Genomic DNA, 25,009 nt, shown 5'->3' on the forward strand with positions numbered 1-25,009 from the left:
GAGTGGGGGATGAGGAGAGACAATGCTCTCCGGTGCACGGTGCAGGCTACGTCATGTCAGTCATACTGCACAGTGTGGCTACAGGCATCCCACAGGTGCGATCGGGGACAGAACTCGGACCCTTCTGTTCCAAGAACAATGGACCTGACCACTGCAGCTAAAGGAGTGCAGCTATCAGGTCTTACCTCATCTCGGGGCTGCTAGGCACAAACCCACATCGTAGACTGTTATTATTATTACCTTTATGTTGCAGTAACATCTAGAGGCCCCTGTACAGCTCGGTGCTGCACACACACATAACAAACAGTCCCTGTCCCAAAGCCACTTACATGCTTGACAGGTTTCAGAGTAGCAGCCGAGTTAGTCTGTATTCGCAAAAAGAAAAGGAGGACTTGTGGCACCTTAGAGACTAACCAATTTATTTGAGCATAAGCTTTCATGAGCTACAGCTCACTTCATCGGATGAAGCTTATGCTCAAATAAATTGGTTAGTCTCTAAGGTGCCACAAGTTCTCCTTTTCTTTTTACATGCTTGAGTAGATCTGATATTTCATCCAACAGGAGAGGCTGTATAAGCTGCCCTTCTGTGGAGGTATTTATACTGCACTCTTAGTCCATGTACCTGAGCTTCTCATCAGAGGCAGGGAGAACACATCTGGAACCTCAGCTCACACAGTGACCCACGTTAGACTCAGCTGCATGGGGAGAGACTCCTGGAAGAGCTTGCAGCCCAGATGTCAGAGCTTGGCTGCACTTCACAGGTGTAGGAGGAACAGATGTGAAATATGAGGAAAAGGGCTGTACATGAATAGCTGCAGGGTTGGGAGGGATGCATTTCCCATTGTGTCTGGGAGCTGCCAAAACTTCAGGGCTGCTGGGAGTGTGATTCTATCTCACACCCAGCAGTAATTTATCTTGATCCCATCTCAGCTACTCCAGGCCTCCTGACTACAGTAGTTATTAGTAATTTGCATTTGTCAGAGTGCCTGGTAGTTGCAGTATTTAACTTTTGGCCTCTTTTGGAAGCAAATTTGTGACACTCTGCCCCCAGTGCTCCTTTGAGGTGGAGTTTCCTCTTGCAAAATGAATGTGAGGGGTGCTGAAAAAGCTATGGGTGGCCTAAGTCACTCGGTTCTGATGACTGTGAAAGATTTTGCTTTTGGTTCAAACACGTATGTCACAAGCCTTATCTCCATACTTCCCCAGCGCAGTAGTCAGAATGATCTGAAGATGCTATTGTTCCAGGTCCTCTATACTAAGGAATACATGACACAACCCCACACCTCTATGCAAATTAGTGCAACTCTGATAGAGTGGCCAAGCAGGGCTAGGAGGTCAGAACTCCTCCCCTTATCAGTCACCTCAGCCCACCAAAATGAGATGAAGCTTGCCATAGTCCAGCCCAAATCCATATCAAGCTAATGCTTGCCTGAAAAGAACAGCTTTTCACTTTGCCATTCAGTCCCTTTCACTATATAACCTCTTGATTTCAGTATATAGGGCACATAAATTTTGCTCTGTAACACACATGGGCAGAAGGTACAATTGTTTCTGTTGCTGCCCCTTATTCAGCTAAGAGAAGGCCCAGGGGGATGGAGGGGGATGGAGGGGCACATTCCTGAGCAGGAACAGAAATTCAGTGGAAGGACTGGAGTTCAACAGAAGTTGAGATTTCAATGAAACTCCCTTAGGAGCCTTTGACAATCCCAGACTCAACAGACTGGAACATAAACTGCAGGCTTTACAGTAAAGGCACATGACCATGAAATAAACACAAAAATAAACTTTATTTGCTTTCTACATAAATTTCTGTTGTGCATTAAACTGCATCTGGACTATCCTATATTTACATGGGTTTTTACTTGTGTCCATATGTTTTCCATCTAGGAAGGTTCTGGACTCTAAAAAAAAAAGACAGGCTTATTGTTACAAAATACTAATGATTTAATAGCTATGCAGAGCCCAGACTTGCACACCTGCTGCATCTAAAGTCAATGGGGTTGTACATATATAAGAACTAGGGACATTAGTGACTGATATCTACAAACAAAAGGACCAATCCGACAAAGTGCTGATTAAGTGCAACACCCACTGATTTATTTGGGTGCTAAGAACACTCAGGGCCTTACAGGGTCAGCCCTTTAAATAGTATGGGATGGTCTAATGGTCAGAGAGCAGGCCTCGAAGTTAGGAGAGGGTGACTTCTAATCCTAGTGCTGACATCAACCCCCTTAGATACTTAAGCGTTGATTTTCAGAAATGCTGAGCACCGGCAGTTTCAGCTGGAGTTATGGGTGCTCAGCATTTCTGAAAATCAGGCTGTAACCTCTCTTGACTCTGTTTCTTCATTATTTTGATACCTTGACACTGTGGTAAGGGGTGCACTAGAAATTCATGAACAGATTTTGTGGATAAAGACAGATCTGTAAAACGGGGATAATCCTTAACTACCACATGGGGGTGTGTGTGTGAGGATTAATAGGTTAATGTTTGCAAAGCGCCTTGAAGATGAAAAGTGATAAGCCTTATTACATCTGGTGTGCAGAGTAAATGAGAACATAGAATAGGATCCTGATCCCAGGCTGTAGCTATTAGATACACAGCATCACTGAGGATATGTCTACACAGCCTGTGGAAGCGAGCCTCCCAGCCCAAGTCAACAGACATGGGCTAAAGGGGCTCAAAATAGTGAGTGCTTTGAAACTGTGGCTTGGGCAGGAGCTAGGAGAGAGGTGAGCTTCAGAGCCTGAGCCACAACTTCAAAGTGCTGTTGTCTACAGAGCTTTTTTTAGAGCGCGAGCATGAGACCTGGGCTGGGAAGCTCACTGCTGCGGGCTGTATAGACACACCTCGAATGTCACAGCAAATCAAGCTCTGAAAGGTATTTTAATCTCACAGAGCCAAACCTTACAGTTCATCGGAAATGGTCCCTTAGAACATGTGCTAACTACTTATACTAAACTATCTGTTCAATCTTGTATTTAGCTTGCACACTCTTAGTACCTTCCCCAGACTTGAAGAAGAGCTCTGTGTAGCTTGAAAGCTTGACTCTTTCATCAATAGAAGTTGGTCCAAGAAAAGATATTACCTCACCCACCTTGACTATCTAAGGTCACACTCAATCAGAAATCCCCTTGGTGTCTATCGGATGCCATGACAGAGCCCACAGATGGTAACATTTTATGTGGGCTGCATATTTTGCTATAATTTCTTGTGCTGTTTTTATTCCACTTAAATGTGCTTCTCTCTCATTCTTATGCACATGTCTTAGAGACACTGGTCAGTGAAACTTCCACTGGACTGTGCCAGCTGAAGCCTGCAGCCTGGGCAGGAACTAATCTCTCAAATGGATTTTGATTACTCAGCTGACTGTAACTCAGGTCCTGACCCCACTGAGAATTTATGATAATTGCAGGCAACATTCACAGACAGGCCAAGCACTGAGGGGCAGGACAGGAGGATGTGTGTGTGTGTAAGTAACCTGGTCCTAACATGCCTATTCAGCCTCTGGAGCTACAAATCTGCATCTTTCACCAGCACAAAACCCGCTGGATCCCAAATAACTCCTCAGTCCCTCCCAGTTTGCCCTCCAGTTTGTGCAATCCTTTCCTGCTCTACCAGCGTGTGAACTTCTACAGGAGAAAAGCCTCAGACTTCTTGCCCTGTAAAACCCACCTAAGAAGCACCACTTCCCCCTGCCCCTCCAGCTGGGTATGCAGAATGTCAGTGAAAGCTGGGCATATCTGTTTTTCTACTGTGTTTGCTTCTTGCAGCTGGTAAGACTCATTCCCAGTCCCACCAGACTGGTAGTCTCATTACCCTCAGAAGGTTTATCCACAGGCTTTGTAGTATGAGCATCAATATTGAAATAACTAGAACGATGGATTCCAACACCAAAGGACTCTGCTGGGCCCTTCCAAGGCAGGGGACCTGGCTATCATACACTTTACTATGTGTCAGGTTTCAGAGTAACAGCCGTGTTAGTCTGTATTCGTAAAAAGAAAAGGAGTACTTGTGGCACCTTAGAGACTAACCAGTTTATTTGAGCATGAGCTATGCATCCGATGAAGTGAGCTGTAGCTCACAAAAGCTCATGCTCAAATAAACTGGTTAGTCTCTAAGGTGCCACAAGTACTCCTTTTCTTTTTACTATGTGTGGAGCTTTCAGAGGAAGCCTTGAATCTGTGGATACTGCCTGTCTGTGTGGACGTTATAGATTCATAGATTCCAAGGCCAAAAGGGACCATTTTGGTCATCTAGTCTGATCTCCTGTATAACACAGGCCAGAGAACTGCCCCAAAATAATTTCTACAGCATATCTCTTAGAAGAACATCTAGTCTTGATTGAAAAATTATCAGTGATGGAGAATCCATCACAAGCATTCGTAAACTGTTTCAATTACTTTGACTGTTAAAAATTTACAGTTTATTTCCAGTCTGACTTTATCTAGTTTCAACTTCCAACCACTGGAACTTTTTATAAATTTCTCTGATAGACTGAAGAGCCCATTATTAAATATTTGTTCCCCATGTAGGTACTTATAGACTGTGATCAAGTCACCTCTTAACCTTCTCTTTGTTAAGCTAAACAGATTGAGTTCCTGGAGCCTATCACTACAAAGCATGTTTTCTAATCCTTTAATAACTCTTGTGACACTTCTCTAAACCCACTCCAATTTATCAACATCCTCTTGTATTGCTGGCACCAGAACTGAACACAGTATTCCAGCAGTGGTCACACCAATGCCATGTATAGAGGCAAAATAACCTGTTTACTGCCACTTGAGAGTGCCCTGGTTATGCACCCAATGAGCACATTAGCTCTTTTGGCCACAGAGTCGCACTGGAAGCTCATGTTCAGCTGATCATCTCCACTACGAACCCCAAATCTTTTTCAGAGTCACTGCTTCTCAGGATAGAGTCCTTCATCCTGTAAGTATGGCCTACATTCTTTGTTCCTACATGTATACATTTACATTTAGCCATATTAAAAGGCATATTGTTTGCTTGAGCCCAGCTTGATCACTCTATATCAGTGACCTGTCCCCTTCATTATTTACCACTCCCCCAATTTTGGTGTAATCTGCAAACTTGATCAGTGATGATTTAATGTTTTCTTTCAGGTTATTGATAAAAATGTTAAACGGAGTAGGGCCAGGAAGATCCCACAGCACTTTTCACAAGAGTCAGGGTTTCCCAAACATTTCCCAAGCCCCGCACCCGATGCTGCACAGCCTGACTGCTGCCCTCCACGGTGACTGGATTCTCTGGGTACTGTCGCCATATGGTTTGTAAACAATGCTTGGATAAAAGGCACTCAGTGAATCTTGGAGAAGGTGAGCCCAGTTTTGCTGTTCTCTTCCGGAGGTTCTTCCCATTCAACTCCTCTGCATCCTTGAATCCAGATCAGTTTAAATGAGTAAATGTAATGAGATTCCATGCATGTGTGTGTGTAGCAATTAAACAAGTTTGAAGGCTGGAGATACAAATTCAATGCAGGCAGTGTCATCCTGAATACAAGGATGCTTTGAGTGCTGTGTGACTAAACAGTGACACCTACAGGCCACTCATGAAGAGAGACAGGAAGGGGGATTAACTCAACTCTCTAGCCCAGACAAAGGTGGCAGCAATGTGAGCACAAATCATGAGAGACAAGGGTCACATTTGCACCCCATAGCATCTGCTGCCTCGGCCCTGGATTCAATGAGCATCTCTACCTGCCTGTGAGCGCTGAAAGGGTTTTTTATCATTGCCTAGGCTTAGGGGTTTGCCCTGTGGTCTTTGGCTTCCTATGGGGAGGGGCAGAAGTGCCATGGAAGCCAAAGTGGCATTGACCGGACAGAAGGAGACAGAGAGGCCAGGTTGGCTGTAGAGGAGACAGTTCTGGAGCCCAGAGCCCCACAACTGTCTGGATTGCATGAGCATAGCTCAGGAGCAGGCAAACTTTTTGGCCTGAGGGCCACATTGGGTTTCCAAAATTGTATGGAGCCAAACAGCCAGGTGTGGCCCGGTCCCTGATCCCTATCCAACCCGCTCTGCTTCTCGCCCCCTGACGGCCCCCCTGGGACTCCTGCCCCATCCAGCACCCCCTGCTCCCTGTCCCCTGACCGCCCCAAGACCCCCCGCCCCTGATTGCCCCCCACCACCCCATCCAACCCCTCCTCTCATTCCTGACTGCCCCCCGGGACCCCTGCCCCATCCAACCACCCCTGATCCCTGCCTCTGACTGCCCTCCCAGGACCCTTGTCCCCATTCAATCTCCTTGTTTCCCGCCCTCTGACCACCATGACCCCTATCCACACCCCTGGCCCCTGACCACCCCCTCGAACTTCCCTGATCTCTATCCAACCCCCCACCACTCCCTGCCCCCTTACCACGCTGCCTGAGCACCAGTGGCTGGCGGTGCTACAGCCGCACAGCACAGAGCACCGGGTCAGGCTGGGCTGTGCAGCTGCACTGCCCCAGGAGCTCGCAACCCCCCTGCCCAGAGCACTGCGCCGGCGCAGTGAGCTGAGGCTACACGGGAGGGGGAACAGTGAGGGAGGGGCTGGGGGATCACCTCCCAGGCCAGGAGCTCAGGGGCCGGGCAGAAGGGGCCTGCGGGCCGTAGTTTGCCCACCTCTGGCATAGCTGGTCCTTTTAATCCATGCAAACTTTTTAGATCTTGAGGGTCATGGGGAACGAATGGCTTGCCTTTCTCAGTTAAAAAAATGTGGCAATTCATCACATTTTGGGGTGCTCCTCCCACATTCACAGGAATGAGCCTTGTCCCCTGCTCAGGTAGCTTTGAGCACCACCAGCAGGAGCCAGGACCAGCAGCATGTGAACCTGCAGCAACAGGCTGTTGCAGAAATTCTAAGAAGTTCCTGGAAGAAGGAAACATCAGCACTCTGCCAAAGCTTTTGGCAAGCGGGAGAAACACACACACCAAGCTAGCAGGGCAGGGCGACATCTGGCTGTGGGGGAACACAAGCAGTGTGGTGTGGATGGGAGGTGGATACAAAGCCCATGTGGTGGGGAGCTAGCTGGGCTGTTATTAATATGTAATGCTAAGGTATTTATTAGCTCAGTGTGCACCCATTACTCCCGGTTACTCTGATACGTGTATCCATGTGCAAGTATCAAGGGGACTCTTACATCTCTAATGTTGTGTCTGAAAATAATATTTTGGCCTTCCTCTTGGCCTCCACTCATAGCACATTTGCATCCTGCCTCCCTCCTCTCCCCCACAGGCCCTCTCTCACCTTCCTTTGCCCATCCCCTGCTCAAATACAGCTCTTTCTGCAGCATAAAACCAAAGAGACAGGGTGGCTTCAGTCAAAAAAAGAAATCCCATTCAGCATGTAGAGAGGTGTAGGATGGTCTAATGGTTAGAGCACCGGGATGGGAGTCACAAGAGCTGGGTTCTATTTCAGGCTCTGATACTGACTTGCTTTTCCCTCTGTGCCTCATTTTGCCCATCTGTAAAATGGGAATACAGATGTTTCCCTAACTCACCCGGAAGTTTAACTCATTAATATTTGCAAAGCTTGGTGAGATCTTTGGAAAGAGGGAATTAGAGATTGACACAGTCATATAATTATAACATGGTTCCTCCTGCAGACTAAGGTAAAATAAAATGTAAGGCTGCTTACCGTGTCTGTAGAGTCCTAAAGGGTTTGCTCCTAACTGAGCTCACATCCAGTTCCAGAAACCTAGGGATATCTGGGAAGCCACCAGCCTGGGACCAGAGTAGTGACACAGGGGGTTTTGGAACGATAGGAAAACCGTGAGAGATGACATCAGTCCTCCATACTGACTCTATCTGGTCACAAAGCTGCTCACTGCAGGAGCACAAGAACACAGTCATTTGCAAGCAATAAAAACTACTCAGCTACAAACCTATTAACACGGTAACGTGATGGGCCAAGCCATGGGGTCCTGACTCAACCCAGAATGTACAAACAAGTGCTAAAGCTAGGCATTTAAGCCCATATTTAAGCACCTACATAAGTGACCCAGTGTTCAAAGGACTTCAGTGGGAGATGGAGGTGAGAAGTGCCTCTCAGGATTAGACTCCAAAGGGAGTTTGCTTGAGTCAATGACAGGACTTGGCTCAGTAGCAATTGAGGGTGCTCAGCAGGATTGGGCTTCAAATGGTGGTTGGCAGCCCTAGAGACTGAAGTCCTCTGCTTAGCCACAGAACAAGTACAGAGAGGAAGGGAAAAAGCTGAAACAGCCAAGATGGGAACACAGGGTATGTCTTATTCTGGCTGGAGGTCTTGAAAGAGTGAGACAGTGAAAAGGGGGAGAGGCCAAATGGAATGCTGAGGCTCTCAGGGCTTGATCCTGATAGAAGTTGAGCACCCTCAAAAGTCAGTGAGAGTTGTAGGTGCTCAGCCTCTTAGAGGAGGCAACAAGCACCTCACAGGATCAGGCCCACAATGAGGACCTGAGCTTCAGATCACTATTTGGGGCTGTAGCAAGGCAGGGTGTGTTAATAAGGGCTGCCTTGGACATTTCCAGACCCCCATATACCTGACTCCAGCTGGATGCATAAAGTCTCTGACTTTCTTCACACTTGCCAGGGGGCTTGGATAGCCAGGGGATTTGGATCTGGCATGGGCTGAGGACGGGAACTCCTTCTTCATTTCATCCACTGCTTTGATCATGAGTGGGGATGGGCTGCTGAGGTGGAGTTCAGCGCTCAGGCGGAGCTAATGGAACAGCAAAGAAAAGGAGCTGTCCTCTGCCGCCAGTGCTTCCCCTTTCCCTTCTCTCACACACACTCAGAAATAACCTGACTGAAATCAAAAGGGCTACAATGGGTAAAACTGGGTATGGGGAGAGGAGAATCTGGTCCAATTAGTCTGTTCACTGGTAATAATAAATAATAATAATAATATCTAAATCCTTGGCCAGTAGGAGTTTGTCTGAGTAAGAACATAATAAAGACTAACACGGCTGCTACTCTGAAACATAAGGATTGGAGTTCGTAATCATTAGTAAAAGAATAGTAGAGATATTATAGTAATTATAGGCAAGTATAGCAAAGAGACAGATCCTGCCCCAGAGAGCTCACAATCTAGATGTTAGGATGTAACAGGTGAACACAGCAGACAAATGGGGTGGGGAGAGGATCTGATGGGATGAGGGAACAACAAAACAAAGGTTAGCATAAAATAAAAACAGAAGCCTCAGTTCGCCCCTTGCCTAACCAATGCCAGGTGACAGTGATGTTTAGGCATCATGGCAGTGGTAGGTTTTATGGAGGGATTTAAAAGAGGAGAAGGTGGCACTTTAAATTTTTTTACAGGAATTTATTAATTATTTCAAATCCCAGAAAGCTGCCAAGCACCCACGACTCCTGTTGGCTTTTCTGGAGGCTACAGGCAGTTAGCATGCTACTCAGTATCAGGCACAGTAACATTTTGCCTTTCTCCAGCTCCTTTCAATTGAAGGCAAAGTATTTATCTGGCCTCCATTACCATAGTACCTGAGCACCTAACAATCTTTAATGTATTCATCCTCTGAGCACCCCTGTGCGGTGGTTATTATCCCATTTGCAGATGGGTATCTGAGGCACAGCGACGCTAAGTGACTTGCCCAAGGTCACCCAAGAAGTCTGTGGCCGAGAAGGGACTTGAACCAAGTCCTAAACTAGTACCCTAATCTCTGGACCATCCCTCTTCTTTGCAACCACAATTGATCCTCAACACCCTTCCCACTCCCTGGAAGACTAGGATTCAAGAATAGATGGGAAATATCAGTAAAGGTGACATCTACTCCTGTGCAGACAGCCAGAGCAAGGCTGATGCACTACTTAAGTCCCACTTATGCTCTTTGGGCCTTGGGCATAGGCCTTGTGCTGGCATTTCTGCACAGGGGGAAATTTCACCCTAGCCCCATATACGCTGTTTTTCTGTCTTGTTATCCCATTGGATATTTCTGATTTTAGAAACAAAAGTGACCAATAAAAACCAAGGGACACACTCTTCTCTTGGTTATGCCAATGATGTTAGCAGGATCATCTGTGGGAACCAAGAAGAGAACTTCGCCCCAAAAGCTCACCTGGGCAAACAAGGAAATCATCTTGCCAAGGCAGTGTTGACGTGCCCGCTCTGCTGTTTTCTGCTTGGCCACCCAGCACTGTAGCACCTTTTTCCGGTAAGCATCCACCCTCTCCACATATGTGTACAAGTTCCGGACCTCAGCACCATCATTTACAGCTCTGGCAGCTTCCAATCGGGACATTAAGGTTTGTCTTGGAATAGAAAGAAAAGGAATTAAATTGTGAGAAATGTTTCTTCTCCACAGTAGAAGAGAAACCAAACAACCTATTTACATAGTTTGGTGTGTGTTGTGTTGGCAGGGGAGTGGGAAGGATATGCAAACTGAGAGGTGCTTTGGGTTTAGGGTTCTGTCTAGACATACATCCAGCCATCTCAGTTTTTCTAATGCCCTATCATCTTAATTTCTAGGTATTGCAGTACCTCATTTGCATCTCTTTTAATTAGAGATGGTCCAGACCACAACCCTGGATCCAAGACCTTTGACCTTTGGGGTGTTTGAAATCCAAACCCAACGGCTGTGGCTTGAGTTCATCACTACCTTTTTTCCCAAAATTCATGGTTGGGGGTGGGATAAATTGTTCTGGCTTTGACCCATCTGTAATTTTGAGGCCAGGTTTTTCTGTCAGATCTGTACAATGGATCTCAGCGCTGATATTTCGGAGCATGGAAACCCCACTCATATCACTAGGTGATGAGACCATGTGGAGTTTCCTTTGTGCTGCTTTAAGCCTTTATCTTCCAACCCTCCAAAAAAAATATAGAGTTGATAGGCTAATCTGACTGATTTAGGGACAAATCCCAAGAGGCACCAACCACCCAGAACTGCCACAGAAGTAAAGGAAATGGTCTGTCTATTGCTGAGCTAGGGCCAAATCCTGAGAGATGCTGAGCACACTTTGCACAATCCTGTTCTGATGAGATCAGTGAGAGTTTGACCACTGAGCTCAATAGAAGCAGACTTTAACGGGTGCTACACATGCTCAGCACCACTCAGGATCTGATCCACTGGACCCCATCCTGGTTGCCCTGAGGAACAGCCAAACAAAGAGACAGCTGTCCTTTGGAGAATACCCTTGTGCAAGACGCTATTTGAGCCTTTTCACAAGAGCCCCAAGTGGAGGGAAATTCCAGGGTGTGTTTGTGTGTGTGGCATGTCAGGGAAGGGAGGGGACATAAACTAGGTGTGTCTGCACCTTACTTATTCCCCAGCTGCCACAAGGCCTGTGGTCTGAGTAAGGCCTTAGTAAGCACCTCAGGATTTGTTCCATTGGCTTCAATAGGAATTTAGACTGAGCAAAGTCCTGCTGCTATTGAACTCAATGGACAGGCCACACTGGCTTTGATGGCAGCAGGAGCAGGTCCTTAGCAAGGATTTGGCCGCACGTGGATACCAGTAGTCTGCATATGTTGGTACCTGACATGGTGGAGGTGGCAGAAGGAGATGTATTTGTGGAAGAGGAGAGCCAGCCTTTCAACATCAGTGTGCAGGGTCTCAGTGATAACTTCCTTCGCCTGCATGTGCAGGTATGGGGGTAGTCTGCACTTTTGGGTTGCCTGGCCTAGCAGCACCAAATTCTCCCTCTGAGCCTCCACATCCACCCAGTACCGCTTCTCTGACAGGCTGGAGGGCACCAAGCTCTTCCCTTTGGTCTTCTGAGCCAGAGTGGGGAGCCAGCTGGTCTCCTCAGTAGACTGAGCTTGAGAGTGCAGGGATACTTTGCTCTGAGTAGGAACCATTTGCTGGGCAGAAGGCTGGAAATATTTGTACAGTAGGACCTCTTCCTTTGCAATCTCTCTCCTGGGCCTTCGCGGGATCTGTTTTGTCGAGTGTTCCAGGGTCCCAGGCTCTCTGGTACTGGGAACTGTTTTAGGCCGTGGGGTCAGATACTGCTCCTGCTGCGTCTGCTTTTGCTGCAACTCTTGCTGTTCATGCAACTGCTGCAGCTGCTCCTGCCACTGTTGCTGCCATAACCTCTCCTGCTCCTGCTGCTTCGCCTCCTGCTGCTGCCACTGCCTCCGCTGAAGGTCATGTTCCGCCTGCTCCTGCTGCCACAGCTGCCGCTGCTCCTCGTGCTCCTCCACCTGCTGCTGCCAGTGCCTCGCCTGCGCCTCACGCTCTTTCTCCTGCTGCTGCCTCAGCCTCTGCTCCTCCTCCTGCTGTGCCCGCTGCTGCCACAGTCTCTGCACCTCCTCCTGCTGCGCCCGCTGCTGCCGCCACAGCCTCTGCTCCTCCTCCTGCTGCTGCCTCAGCCTCTGCTCCTCCTCCTGCTGCTGCTGCCACAGTCTCTGCACCTCCTCCTGCTGCGCCCGCTGCTGCTGCCACAGCCTCTGCTCCTCCTCCTGCTGCACCCGCTGCTGCTGCTGGCACAGCCTCTGCTCCTCCGCTTGTTCTTCCAGCCACTTCTTCCACTGCTTTTGCTTCTCTTCCTGCCACTCTTTCTGCCCTTCCTGCCGTGGCTCCTGCTGTGGCTGCAGCTCCTCAAACTGATGCTCTTCCTGCTGCAGCTGCTCCTCCTCCAGCTGCTCCACCTCCACCTTCTCCTTTACCCCTTGCAGCTGCTGCTGGAGCTGCTCCTCAGGCTGTGGTGACTGCATCTGACACTGCTGCTCCTTCTGTATCTTCTTAAACCATTCCGGCGCCTCCCCCTGCCATGGCTCCTGCGCCTCCTCCTGCCATTGCTTGGGAAACTGAAAACGTGCTGAGACGTTAGGGTCCTTCCACAGGGCTGCAGGGAGTCCCCATCGTGAGATGACAGGAACTTTGGACTCCAAAAAGGGACTGTCAGGGTCACTCAACTTTGCCTCCTCATCATGCTCTTCAGTCAGCTCCAGGCTCCTTGGAAGCTTCTGTTCCTCTAAGCTGCTGGAATATTTTATCTTCATTTTTGAGAAGCATTCTTCCAGTTTCCTCTCCAAGGCCATGTAGAGCCTTTGGGCTTCTGGGTCCTTGGGCAGCATCCTCTCTGCTTGTCTCTTCCCGGGAGAGGGACACTTCCATAGCTTCTCCATCTTCTGCTCCAGATAAGCCAGGATAGCTGAATTAAACCCATACAGTGCAGTGGATGGTTCCAGCTTGCTTCTGCTGATTGGGCTCTGAGGCATTTCTGTATGTGTCTCCTCAGTATACAGGCTTTCCTTCTTCCTCCTCTGCTTCCCTTTCCTAGAGATCCCTTGGTATGGGAGCTCTGTTGGGGATGGGAGCCTTTCAATTTCTTCTTCACTGTCAGCCTTGAGCTCATGTTCCTCTGGCAGGATCTCATGCCATTCACCAGTGACATCTTCAACAACTTCTTGGGTTCCACCCAGGAGGCTCACATCCCATTTGTCAGCAGCCTCTGTTTGCTCACTGTCCAGAGGTTGTTCATGCCGTCTTCCAGCCAGGTCTCCTGAAGTCTCTTCTTGTTTTTCCACTGGGATGACTGCATCCCATTTGACAACAGTGTCTTGAGTTCTCTCTACCGGGACTTTCTGTTTGTCACTGATGTCTTCACCTCTCTCTATTGAGCCTTTCAGTGCTGGCTTTTTATCTAGAAGCTTTGTTTCCTGTTTGTCACTGGTGCCTTCACCTCTCTCTACCAAGACTTTCCTTAAAGGGTTTTTATCTAGAAGCTTTGCATCCTGTTTGTCACTGATGTCTTCACCTCTCTCTATTGAGGCTTTCAGTGCTGGCTTTTTATCTAGAAGCTTTGTTTCCTGTTTGTCACTGGTGTCTTCTGTTCTCTCTGCCAATGGTCTCTGAAGCTGCTTTTTATCTGGTACCTTTGCCTCCCTTTTCCTACAGGGGGATTTACCAAGGTCTGCCTGGGATTTCCATGACAGCTTTTCAGCTGACAGAACCGCATCCTTTTTCCTACTCAGATCATTATCATCATCTTCCTGGGATTTCCATTCAAAAGAAGCCCTGGCCCCAAATTTCATGTCTCTTAAAGATGGTTCTATCTTTACTGCTGCATTTTCCTTCACCTTGTGCAGTACTTTTTGCATTGCCTCATTTGCTACAAGAAGCATCTTGTATTTGTCTTCAATGCTTTGGACTCGAGCCTCCAAAGATGCCTTTTTCTCATTAAGCATCTGTACTTCCTTTTGAAAGTTCACATACTGAACTTCCTGCTTCCTGGACTCCTGGGATGCTAAGGTATCATACTTTGCTTGCAGGCCACGGCACTGTTTGGTTAGCAGAGTGAAGGCTTTGGTGAGATTGGCCACCATTGTCACTATATATTTAACAACAACAGCTTCTGCTTTGTTGAACACTGTGGACTCTACAAATTCCTGTAACATGGTAAGGAGCTCAGAAGTCCTGGAGAAAATTACAGATTCATCTTCTAACATCTGTTCAGGGCTCAAAGGCTGGGCTTCCTGAGGTTTCTGTGCAACTTTCTCTCGCCATGCTCTCCACATGCCGCTTTTGGGAACTACTGGGAAAGTTAGACACACAAAGAGAAAGAATTAGGGTCTATAATGAAAGGAAGGATGGTCCTATGGTTAAGGCTCTGAGATAAAACTCAGAAGATCTGGGTTCAATTTATGGCTCTGTCACTAACTCTCTGTGTGACATTAGGCTAAATTCTTCACTGCTCAGTCCCCCATATTTAAAATGGGGATAATAATCCTTTCTGTATCTAGCTTGTCTACTTAGTTTGCCTCTGACTGGGAAAACACTTTGGGGTGCTCTCAATAAAGATGTATGGTAGGCTGGAAAGCATATTGAAATGCCTCATGCTTGAAGGTCACTTTTGAAAATCTGGCTGCATATGCATCAGATTGTTGTCCCTCCAAATTAATCAGAAATATTAATTTTCCCCCTTTTCTCATTCCAAGATGTTTGAAACAAATACTTGATTTCCCCCTCTTTTTCCTCCTGTGTTCCACAAGACTTGTGCAGAGATCGAATAGCTGCATTATACATCCTTCTGTATAATCAAGGGAGGTCAGCAGCTTGGTCTCCATATCACTGACCCACTGGACAGTGTGGGTGTCTCCGACTTGTTCTTTGCCTTCTGACAACATTTCACCTTGAAAAGAGCCAAAGCAAAAAGGGGAATGAAGTGCACGTTAATTACCTTCCAGAAAATCAAACCCTTATTAAATGACACAAAAGATCTTGGCCTGATGATTAGCAATTTATATGTGACATGTCTACAGTCAGGTGTGGTCACAGAAAGGTCTCAAAATTGCACAAGGAGGTCAGATGAACATTGTAACATATCACACAAACACAGGAAAATACATAGGGAGGTGGGGACAGCAATGCTGTAGGGTAGGCAGGGAGCAGGAGTCTGTGAGATGGAGTCTTAGGACATTCAGTAAGGGCCTCTGAGAGGGCTAAGGAGGTGGGCAAGCGGATGTCTCCCCTTGTTGGTGAGAAGGAGGTGGGAATCATGTTTGGGGACAAAGAGTGTGACAGGTATTAAAAACTAATATAACTCATCTTAGATCCCTCAGTGGAGAACCATGAGGGCAAATCACCTAATTCCTGGTATTCTAAAGGTTAAATTCAAGATGGTCCTGTAAATCAAAACCCCCACTATATAGCTGCAGGGTTTGAGCAGAGATGGGTGTGACAACTGGGGTCCAGGCACCCCATAGAGAGAACAAGAGGTTTAAACCCCCAAAATAAGCAGTTCAATCAACTGATTGCAGAATATGTCATTGTACTATAAAAATATACCAAGTAAGGTTTTGAATAAACTTGTAATGTTCTGAACTTGATGGTCATTATGAGATCTGTATATAGACCATGATTATTAATGTATGTATGTGTATACACAGAAAATTGTAATTTGTAACTGTGGGGCAACTTTAGCATCTCCTCAAAACAGGGCGATGAAGCAATCAGGGAGGGATAGGCTACCTCCCAAGACAGTTGCTTACATTATACCAGCTTCAAGTACCTAACCATTGTCCAGCCCAGGAAAGGATAATGGTAGACCATTAAAGTTAATGGAAAGACATTGAGACAACTGGGAATTTCCCTAGTCTGAATAACCAGGAATCACCATAGTCTGAGAGAAAAAAAAAAGGGTAAAAATATATTTTTTTAAAGGAGTCTTGAAGCTGACGTTTTCATCCAGAAACTGAGGGACCGCCTCCAAGTGAGAAGCTGTCTGTGAAACACTGGATCCCACAGTTAGGAGGTACGCTGGGAAACTGTTTAAGGCAATAGGTAACTTGTATTAGAAAAAAGATTTTAACTAATATAGAAGACATCTGAAGCTGTGTCTTTATGTTTATTTACTGTGTAACTTGTATATGTTTGCTCTCCCTTACTATTTCATCTTTGAATCTGTGGTTTTTCTATTAAATAAACAATTTGTTTGTTTTTACCCAAGCAGTTCTCGGGTGTGCAAACTGTGAGGAGTGCGTGTGGCAAAGTGAGATGATAATTGGGAGGCTAGTTTCATGCCTTTGGGGATCACAAACTAGAGGGGGAAAATCAGACTGTCTGGGGAAAGGAATGGATTTGGGGACACCTAGGCCTATAAGAACTGTTGGTGTTACCCTGGAAGGAGGAGGCCAATGAAAGCCAGGGTAAGACTTTGTGCTTGCGAGCAAGCTACTGGTGTCTGGGATCTGAGCCATAGCAGCACAGCATTAAAGCACCCCAAGGTTATAACGGAAGGTGGTGACTGCACCCCTTACCAGCCTGGGTGATCACCCAAACACCACAATGGGATCAAACTATGAAGTTGGAATCCAGCTCAAAACTTCCCCAAAGTTCAGAGGCTTTTGGATCCAGGTTTTTGACTGACCCCGTGATAGAGATATAGGGGTCAGGTGGAGAGCATGGTTCCAGACATCCCTAAAGTTTAGGGCTATGGCTCTAGAGCTACCTGTACTTTGGAGCATCCCAGAGGCCAACTGTCTCCATTAACTTACCCCATTCTTTTAATGATTCCAGAACGAACTTTAAATCTTTCCCTTGAGCTGTGCTGGCTTTGAGCAAGATGGCTACTTTGTCCAGTAGAAGTGCCCTCCGTTTCCTCTCAGCCCAAGTGCCGGAGAGGAAGAACTGTTCTTCTATCTCTGGGTCCATCCCTTGGTCCCCTTTGAAGCAGTTACATACCCGGTTCACATTATCCAGAATTACAAACAGTTGCTTAAAAACCTCCTAAAGAGAGAGGATAGGGTCTTAATAATACTGTTTCTAGAACACCCTGCATGCAAGGAGCTCAAGCCCAGGTAAGTAAATCCACTGGACTGGGATTCAGGAGAGCTAGGTTTCATTCTGCCACGGATTCCTTGTTTGAGCTTGGGCAAGTCACTTAATTTCTATGTGAGATAATACTTCCTTTCTCCCACCTTTTGTTTGACTTCTCTATTCAGATTGTAAACTCTTTGAGGCAGGAGCTGCCTCTCATTATGTGCTGCCTAGCACAATGAGGCTCAGATCTCAGTTAGGAGATCTGGATGCTACAGTAACATATAACAGAGGATGAGCTAGGAATAGAACCTAGCTAGGGTGGGTCTCAGCACTGCAAATGGGAGTGCTTAACACTTCTCAGGATCGTGTCCCTTTATTTCTAAATGACAAATATCAGGAAGCAAATATTCTGCTTCTCAAATTGCTGATAAAGCCAACTGGCAGTGGACATGAGCCGTTCACTAAAAATGGAAAGCAATTCAAGACCCCTAATGGGAATATTTAGTGGGGCATAAAATCTGAGACCTCCACCTATCTCTGGTGCCTCTCCTACAGAGGGCTAATCTCCCTTGCATCCTACTCACAGGAGGCATTCACCTGCCCCAAAGATCAGGTGCTCAGTGTCAACATGTACCTTCCTCGCTCTGCTGAGCTGGGCAGCATCAATTTTGTCCAGTATGTTCTTCACTGAAGGGGGGATTTCAGTGAGAGGACTGATAGTGAGTTCCAGTGTAGAGGCTGCAGCTTCAGGCTCGGGTTCTGAGTTTGTTTCAGATTCATATGAGCTTCCTGATGACAATGACGAAGATGATGATTCCTGCACTGCCATGTTTAGGACCTGGTAGTTTTCCTGCACTAAGAATAAACTTCTGACAATTCCAAGCTGAATCACAGGGTAAGCCTGTTTAGTTTCCTCGTTCTAGAGGTGTAGTTGGAGGTCCAGTTTCTCTGGCTGTTAGCTCAACATCAGAGGGGCAAATGGACATGTCACCAAGAGATGAGAATATTTCATTTGTCTGGGTGATGTCATAATAACCCTTCCTGTGATTCTATCCTGAAATCATCAGGCACAGTGAATGGAATGTACATAGATAGACACCTACCAAACAGGATTTACTAATTAAATAACCCCTAGGGAGATTTCAACAGGAGTGCTTAACATAGGGTGACCAGATAGCAACTGTGAAAAAACGGGACAGGGGGTTGGGGGGTAATAGGCACCTATATAAATAAAAGTCCTCAAAAAAGGGACTGTCCCTATAAAAACGAGACATCTGGTCACCCTAGCTTAACAAGAAGGTTCTAGAACAGAACACTTATATCCCAGTCAGTACAGCTTTCTGGTAGAAGGTGACATTGCTGGCTGTACTACAAAAGTTCAGAGCTGCAGTTGTCCAATAATCTTTCTATCATTTATATATTGCAAGCACAAGTAGTCCTCAGCGGGGCACATCTGAGTGTTTGCAAGGACAAGTCTCTAGTGGTGCTGGACATTTTAAAAATAGAATTGCTTGTCAGAGTAATTACAAATGAAGCCATTCCTGAAGAGGAGCTGCAGAGATTCCCTAACATAATGGTGCTCAAGCTTTTAATGCTTTGTAAGGCTATTTATGAAAAAGCTTTTCATGGACTCACTTCCCCTCCCAACTCCCAATTTCCTACCATTTGGCTATAAAATATTTCAGTCTGCAGACCACCAGTAAAGGTGATCACATGTGGCCTGTGGACCATACTTTGATTATCAGTGCAATATTGTGGCTGGAAATCATTGTTCTTAGATCCTTCTTGTACTCATTGGAGATTTTTCTTTATTTAGCAGAACTCACTGCCTGCCAAGCTGCCAAACTGAAATGTTGTATGCAGTGTTGTTGTAGCTATGATGGTCCCAGGATATTAGAGAGACATGATGGGTGATGTCATATCTTTTATTGGACCAACTTCTCTTGGTGAGAGAGACATGCTTTTGTGCTTACACAGAGCTCTTCAGACCTGAAAAGCTCTGTGTAAGCTTGAAAATTTGTATCTCTCACTAACAGGAGTTGGTCCAGTAAGAATTTACCTCACTAACCTTGTCTTTCTAAATTGAAATGTTGGCATTGTTCCTTCTCCCCTGACCCACTTTCAGGACTCCACACGGTGAATTATTCCATTTCCCACTCCAAAGTTTCAGCTGTTTCTGCTCTTGATCTTATCCTCTACAAGTACAAAGAATTAAAGCTCTTTGCCACCTTATGGTGTGTGAGTGGGGAAAGCAGACAATCCTTGGAATACAGGCCTCTGATCGCCTCCTATGAGTTATGGGAAAAGAGCATTAGGAACCTACGAATTGCCAGACAAGATCAGGAGTCCACCTACTGCAGTATCCTGTCTCCGATAGTGGCCAATACCAGATACTCAGAGATAGGTGCATGAGTCCTAAAATGGATAGCTCTGGTATAACTTGCCTTAGGGAGTATCTTCCTGAATGCCTTGATTAGAAGTTGGCTTTGCTGAGGGCTGGACAAAAATGTACATAATTTTGTTGAATTTTTCATTGTGCGATTTTCAAAAATCAACAATTTTTTGTATATTAAAAGTTTTTCACAAATGTTTGTTTTGTGACAAAATGTCTGTTGGGGCCTGTGAAACAGAGCCACATTTCAGCATCTTGTGGGTCAGAGTGATGTTTGAGCACAACATGACCCAGCTTTCTTGCCATCTCATTGCTCTGGTTGAGGCTCAGCAAGATCTTGATGTGATGCAGTCTTGTAACTCTTGTGATTTGTCACAGGTATCACAATATTTGGTAATCTTCTTGAAGCCTCAGATCCTGGAGTCCCGAGATTATTGTGAGACTCTCGGCCTTTGTCTCGTGGTTGTGGAGAAAAACGAGCAAACGTGAACCAGAAGAGCCCCAGGTGTATTGTTTTTAATTCAGTCTCATGGTTTTGAAGGCCTGACTCATGGTTCTGAAGGCTTGTGGTTGGTGATACTTGAAATCCAGTTCCAGAGCCTCAGGGCTCAGCATGCTGTGGGGCCATGATGGCGTCTCAATGGGGCATTATCCCACTTTGGCGCCCTCTGATTGCTCTAGGCAGCCTTGACGTGAGGTCACCCTGTTCGGATGCTGCACCATGGGTCTGTGCTGGGCACAGCCTGAGGTGGCCCAATGGCAATGGTACATTCCCCGTGCACCCCCCACTGCACCGAAAATGGCACGTTCCCCCCAACAGACAAACAAGGAGAGGACCACTCCAACTGATCCCCCCCCCCCGCTCCGAAATTGGTACATGCCTCTGAACAACAATCCTAACAGCGCAGAGAATGGTACACCCCCTCGGACACCTCGTCCCATACCGGGCAGAATGGTTCATTCCCCTAGATTGGTGTCCCCCACCCCAGGCAATAGTACGTTCCCAATAGGACCCCGGCTAGTTTCTGCGAACGGCCTCCGATGACCCCGGAAGGACTTCTCGGGGGTGACCCGGCAGAGGCGGTGGCGGCCGGGGAGAGGCGGAGGATCTGGAAGGGGCGGGGGCCCGGGCCCTGGCTGGCGGCAGCAGCCGGAGGCGGAGTCCGAGTGCCCTTATCGCTGGCGCTGCCGGAGCCTGCCTGGGAGCGGGGAGCCGTCGGAGCCGGGATCCCAGGCCCGCTGGCCTGGGGGGGAGGCGGGAGGAGGAGGATGCTGCTCTTCGTGGAGGTGAGGAGGGGGCCCGGAGGGGGGAGGCGGCGGGGCCGGGGCCGGGGCCGGCCGGCGGCCGGCCGCGTTGCGGGGCCATGTGACTTTCCAGGCCGCGCACGCTGCTGCCGCGGCTGAGCCGGCCGGGCCCGGGGGGAGGGGTCGGGCCTGACGCAGCAGATCCGGCCCGGGGGAAGGGGTTGTGGAGTCCCCTCGAGGAGGGTGAGTGGGGAGGGGGCGGGGAGAGCCTGGGGGCCCGGGAGGCCGCACGCGGGGGCTCTGGGGGGTGACAGGAGCGGGGGGGCTGAGGTGAGAGCGGCGGTTTGGGAGCGAAGGTGAACGATGGGGGGAGGGGGCGGCTGTGGGGCGGCGGGTTAAGAAAACCTCGTCCCCGGGAGGTTCTGTCAGGGGCCCGGCCCTCGGTGGCCTGCTCCAGAGAGGGAACGCGGGGCGGGGGGGGGAAGCCGTGAAAGGCACCGCATTGACCTTTCGTAAAAGTTGCTCTGGTGGCTGCTTGGTGCATGGCGCGGCGCGTGTGAAGGTTATACGGTGGGGGGTGGGCGAGAGAAGCCACCGGGAGGGGTTTTTTTATTTTAAAATCTCGTAGATCTTTTTTTCTCGTTCGTTTCTCCCCCCCCCCCCCCCCCCTTTTTTTTTTTTTTTAAAGCAGAGGCTGCCGTGGCATGTGTGCAATATAATCAGCTGATCCGTTGCTTTCTCTGCCTGGCTAATGCTTTGAGTAGATTCCAGAGCATATTGTTCTTTGCATTGTATAAACGTCAAACTAGCAAAGCTGCAACTTAGCAACTTGGCACTGGCTAACCGTGCCCATAAATAGAGTCTGTTTTCAATGAGGAAGGATTGTATCTTACAGGTTGTAAGGCAACTGTGGTGAGAAAGAGAATCAAATCTAGCAGGATCTCTTAATTGCTTGCATATTTTGCTGTAATGAGTTCTTATTAAACCATATCAATTTGAAACATTTATTTTTAATCAGATCTTCTCTCTTTTTCTCTAATGTATTCAAAGCGTTTTGAAGACTAAAGGAATTGTGGAAGTGCCTTTGTAAAGTAACATATGGGAAACTTTTAATTCTCCACAAAAGAAAAAAACACTATCCCTTTTCTACTCTCCAAATAAACTATTAACTCTCTTTAAGATTAGAATTTGTACTCTTGGACTTGCACTCTTGCTAATTTTTCTGAAGATTACATAAAGTCAGCAATGTAGTTAATTGCAGCTAAGAAACTGGCTGCTTCCTTGTTTCAATGGACTTCCTGGTCTTCCTTAATTCAGCTGTTGTGGTTAGTTTTTCAGTTAAGTAAACTGAATTTACCAAAAAATGCACTGCTTCCATTTTTTTCAACTCAAAGACTATATATCTTCATCAACTAAACCTAGTATATACAAGTGTATAGTGCTTCTGTACTTTGAACCTAAATACACATGGCACATTAAGGAACACTTATTTTGAATCTGAAAACTTACAGCTATGGTTTGGTTTTTTTTTTTAGTTGTTTTTATTGTGGTTTGTAGCCTTGATGGACAAGGTAGACTGCTTCGTTATTGCACCAGCAAATAAATTAGACCCACACTATTAGGTAAAGTGTTTCTTCACCCTTGGCTGTGTAGGAAGTCCTTTGATTGTTTATTTGGATGTGCTACCTGTTAGATCCAAATGATCTCTCATCTACTATTACTGAAAGAATAGGAACTCCTTGCCAGAGGGTGTTGTGAAGGCCAGTACTGTAATGGGGTTCAAAAGGGAGCTAAATAGATTCATGGAAGATAGGTCCATCAATGGCTATTAGCCAGGATGGGCAGGGATGGTGTCCCTAGCCTCTGTTTGTCAGAAGCTGGGATTGGGTGACAGGGCATGGATCACTTGATGATAACCTGTCTGTTCATTCCCTTTGGAGCACCTGCCATTGGCCACTGTCAGAGGACAGGATACTGGGCTTGATGGACCTTTGGTATGACCCAGTATGGCCGCTCTTATGTTCAGTGTGTTTAAAAAACACTTTCTGCATCACTTTAGTGAAACTTAATTCCGTTGTTTAGATTTCATAGTCTGTAGTGCACTTTTTGTTTAAATGTTCCAAATTGATTTGACTTAATTTACTGTGAGACAAATCAACATAATTGTCAATCAGTTTGTAAACACCTAAAAGACAATACGGTGATAAGTAACAGTTAAGAACAAATCCTGTCAAACCAACCTAATATCCTTACTTGACAGAGTAACAAGCCTTGTGAATGGGGGGAACCAGTAGATGTGCTATATCTTGACTTCAGTAAGGCTTTTGATACTATCTCACATGACAGTCTCATAAACAAACTAGAGAAATGTAGCCTAGATCAGTGCTGCTCAAAATGGTGGTCCGTGGACCGGTGCCAGTCCGCGAGTCATCGGCTGCCAGTCTGCGCGCACATTGGGGGGAAAAATTGTCAGTCCCCCACATCAGATAGCTTGAGAAGCACTGGCCTAGATGAACCTGCTATCTGTTGGGTGTGGAATTGGTTTGAAAACTGTACTCGGTAGTTATCAGAGGTTCATGGCCAAGATGAAAGGGCATATTGAGTGGGTTTCCACAGGGATCTGTCTTGGGTCTGGTTCTATTCAATATCTTCATAAATGGTTTGGTAATGGAGAGAATACACTTCTAAAGTTTGCTGGTGATACCATACTGGTAGGGGTTGCAAGCTCTTTAGAGGACAGGATTAGAATTCAAAATGATCGTGACAAACTGGAGAAGTGGTGTGACATAAATAGAATTAAATTCAAAGTGCTGCACTTAGAAAGGAATAATCAATTGCACAAATACAAAATGGGAAATGATTCTAGGAAGGAATACTGCAAAAAAGGATCTGGAGGTTATAGTAGATCAGACTGATTGATATTAAATGTAATACTGTTGGGGGGGGGGGGGGGGGGGGGGGGAATATTAGCAAGAGTGTTATAAGCAAGACACCAGAAGTCATTCTTCCGCTCTATTCAGCACTGATAAGTCTGATGAGTTCACTTCTGAGCACCACGTTTCAGGAAAGATTTGGACAAATTTGAGAAAGTCCAGAGGATAGCAACAAAAATGGTTAAAGGTCTTGAAAACATGACCTATGAGGAAAGTTTGGAAAAAACTGGGCTTAAGGCTGGGGAAAAGAAGATTGAGGAGGGACATAACAGTCTTCAGGTACATAAAAGGTTGTTATAAAGAGGAGGGTGATAAACTGTTCTCCTTAGCCACTGACGACAGGACAAGAAGTAATGGGCTTAAATTGTGACAAGGGAGATTTATTTTAGATCTTAGGAAATGCTTCCTAACCATAAGGGTAGTTAAGCACTGGACCAAATTTGGAATTTCCATCATTGGAGGGTTTTGAGAGCAGATTAGACAAACACCTTTCAGGGATGGTCTGATAATAATTAGTCCTGTCTCAGTGCAGGGGACTGGACTAGATGATCTATTAAGGTCCCTTCCAGTCCTACTGGTCTGTGATTTCTATGTTCATGTTAATTATAGAACTGAACATACTAGGGTTGGGAATAATTGACCTGAGGTTAATTAACAGGTCATGTACTTTTAATGTATAATATGGTAGTTTTGTTAATATTTCAGATGAGTAGTTAAATTTGTACTGTGATTAAGAATGTTTAAAGAAAGGGACTGGGGAACCCCCTAGCTTTCTTGAAGAAAGCCATTTAAGTTTTGGAATGAATATTGTTTGAATCACTTTGGAAAAATGATCTTACCACAGAGCCATAGTGCTTTGATTTAGTTTCCCACCCCCATTTTTTGCTTATTTTGCAGAGTTGGTTTTTAAATCCACAGGCTGATAATTAAAACTGTTTAAAGTTGTGAACAGCTGTCTACACCTGTAGCTGACCACAAGGTAAAAAAGGTGAAATTTATAGGCGAGGAGCTAGTTATTTCTGAGCAGCAAATGCTTTGAGGCGGATCCTAGAATTAAAATAATTTGACAGAAATGAGGCACCATAGTAGGAATAGGTCTTAGACTTCAAATTAGCTTGATCAAGTAGGAATCTGTGTAGCCAAGGAGTGGCTGTCTGAAGATTCAGCAAGTCTTATGCTATAACTTGGTTAATATTAGTTGCTTTGTTTGATCTACTCCTTTCCCTTCTGCTGATAGGCTATA

General features: G+C 46.4%; 2 protein-coding genes across 5 annotated transcripts in view; one reads left to right on the forward strand and one right to left on the reverse strand.

The window, feature by feature from the left end:
• Positions 1-1,768: 1,768 nt before the first annotated feature.
• Positions 1,769-18,360, reverse strand: FAM186A (family with sequence similarity 186 member A). The gene is made up of 7 exons (XM_043533177.1): positions 17,831-18,360; positions 16,932-17,163; positions 14,891-15,067; positions 11,467-14,470; positions 10,051-10,243; positions 7,635-7,823; positions 1,769-1,901 (listed from the first exon to the last, which is right to left on the reverse strand). Exons 1-6 carry the CDS (start codon positions 18,023-18,025, stop codon positions 7,821-7,823), a joined length of 3,804 nt encoding a protein of 1,267 aa, XP_043389112.1. The 5' UTR covers positions 18,026-18,360; the 3' UTR covers positions 1,769-1,901; positions 7,635-7,820.
• A 2,332-nt stretch (positions 18,361-20,692) lies between these two features.
• The window catches only part of LARP4 (La ribonucleoprotein 4), a 44,844-nt gene continuing 40,527 nt past the window's right edge, over positions 20,693-25,009 (forward strand). The window contains exon 1 of one of the 4 annotated variants that reach the window (XM_037884255.2): positions 20,693-20,875. In XM_037884255.2, coding sequence (XP_037740183.1) covers positions 20,858-20,875 — 18 coding nt within the window. In that variant the 5' untranslated portion in view covers positions 20,693-20,857. Of the gene's footprint in view, positions 20,876-20,993; positions 21,077-25,009 lie in introns of those variants that run through there. The other 3 variants (XM_037884256.2, XM_037884257.2, XM_043533178.1) reach the window with 3 other exon arrangements.

This window comes from Chelonia mydas, chromosome 20 (assembly GCF_015237465.2).
Source record: "Chelonia mydas isolate rCheMyd1 chromosome 20, rCheMyd1.pri.v2, whole genome shotgun sequence".
Lineage (NCBI taxonomy): Eukaryota > Metazoa > Chordata > Testudines > Cheloniidae > Chelonia > Chelonia mydas.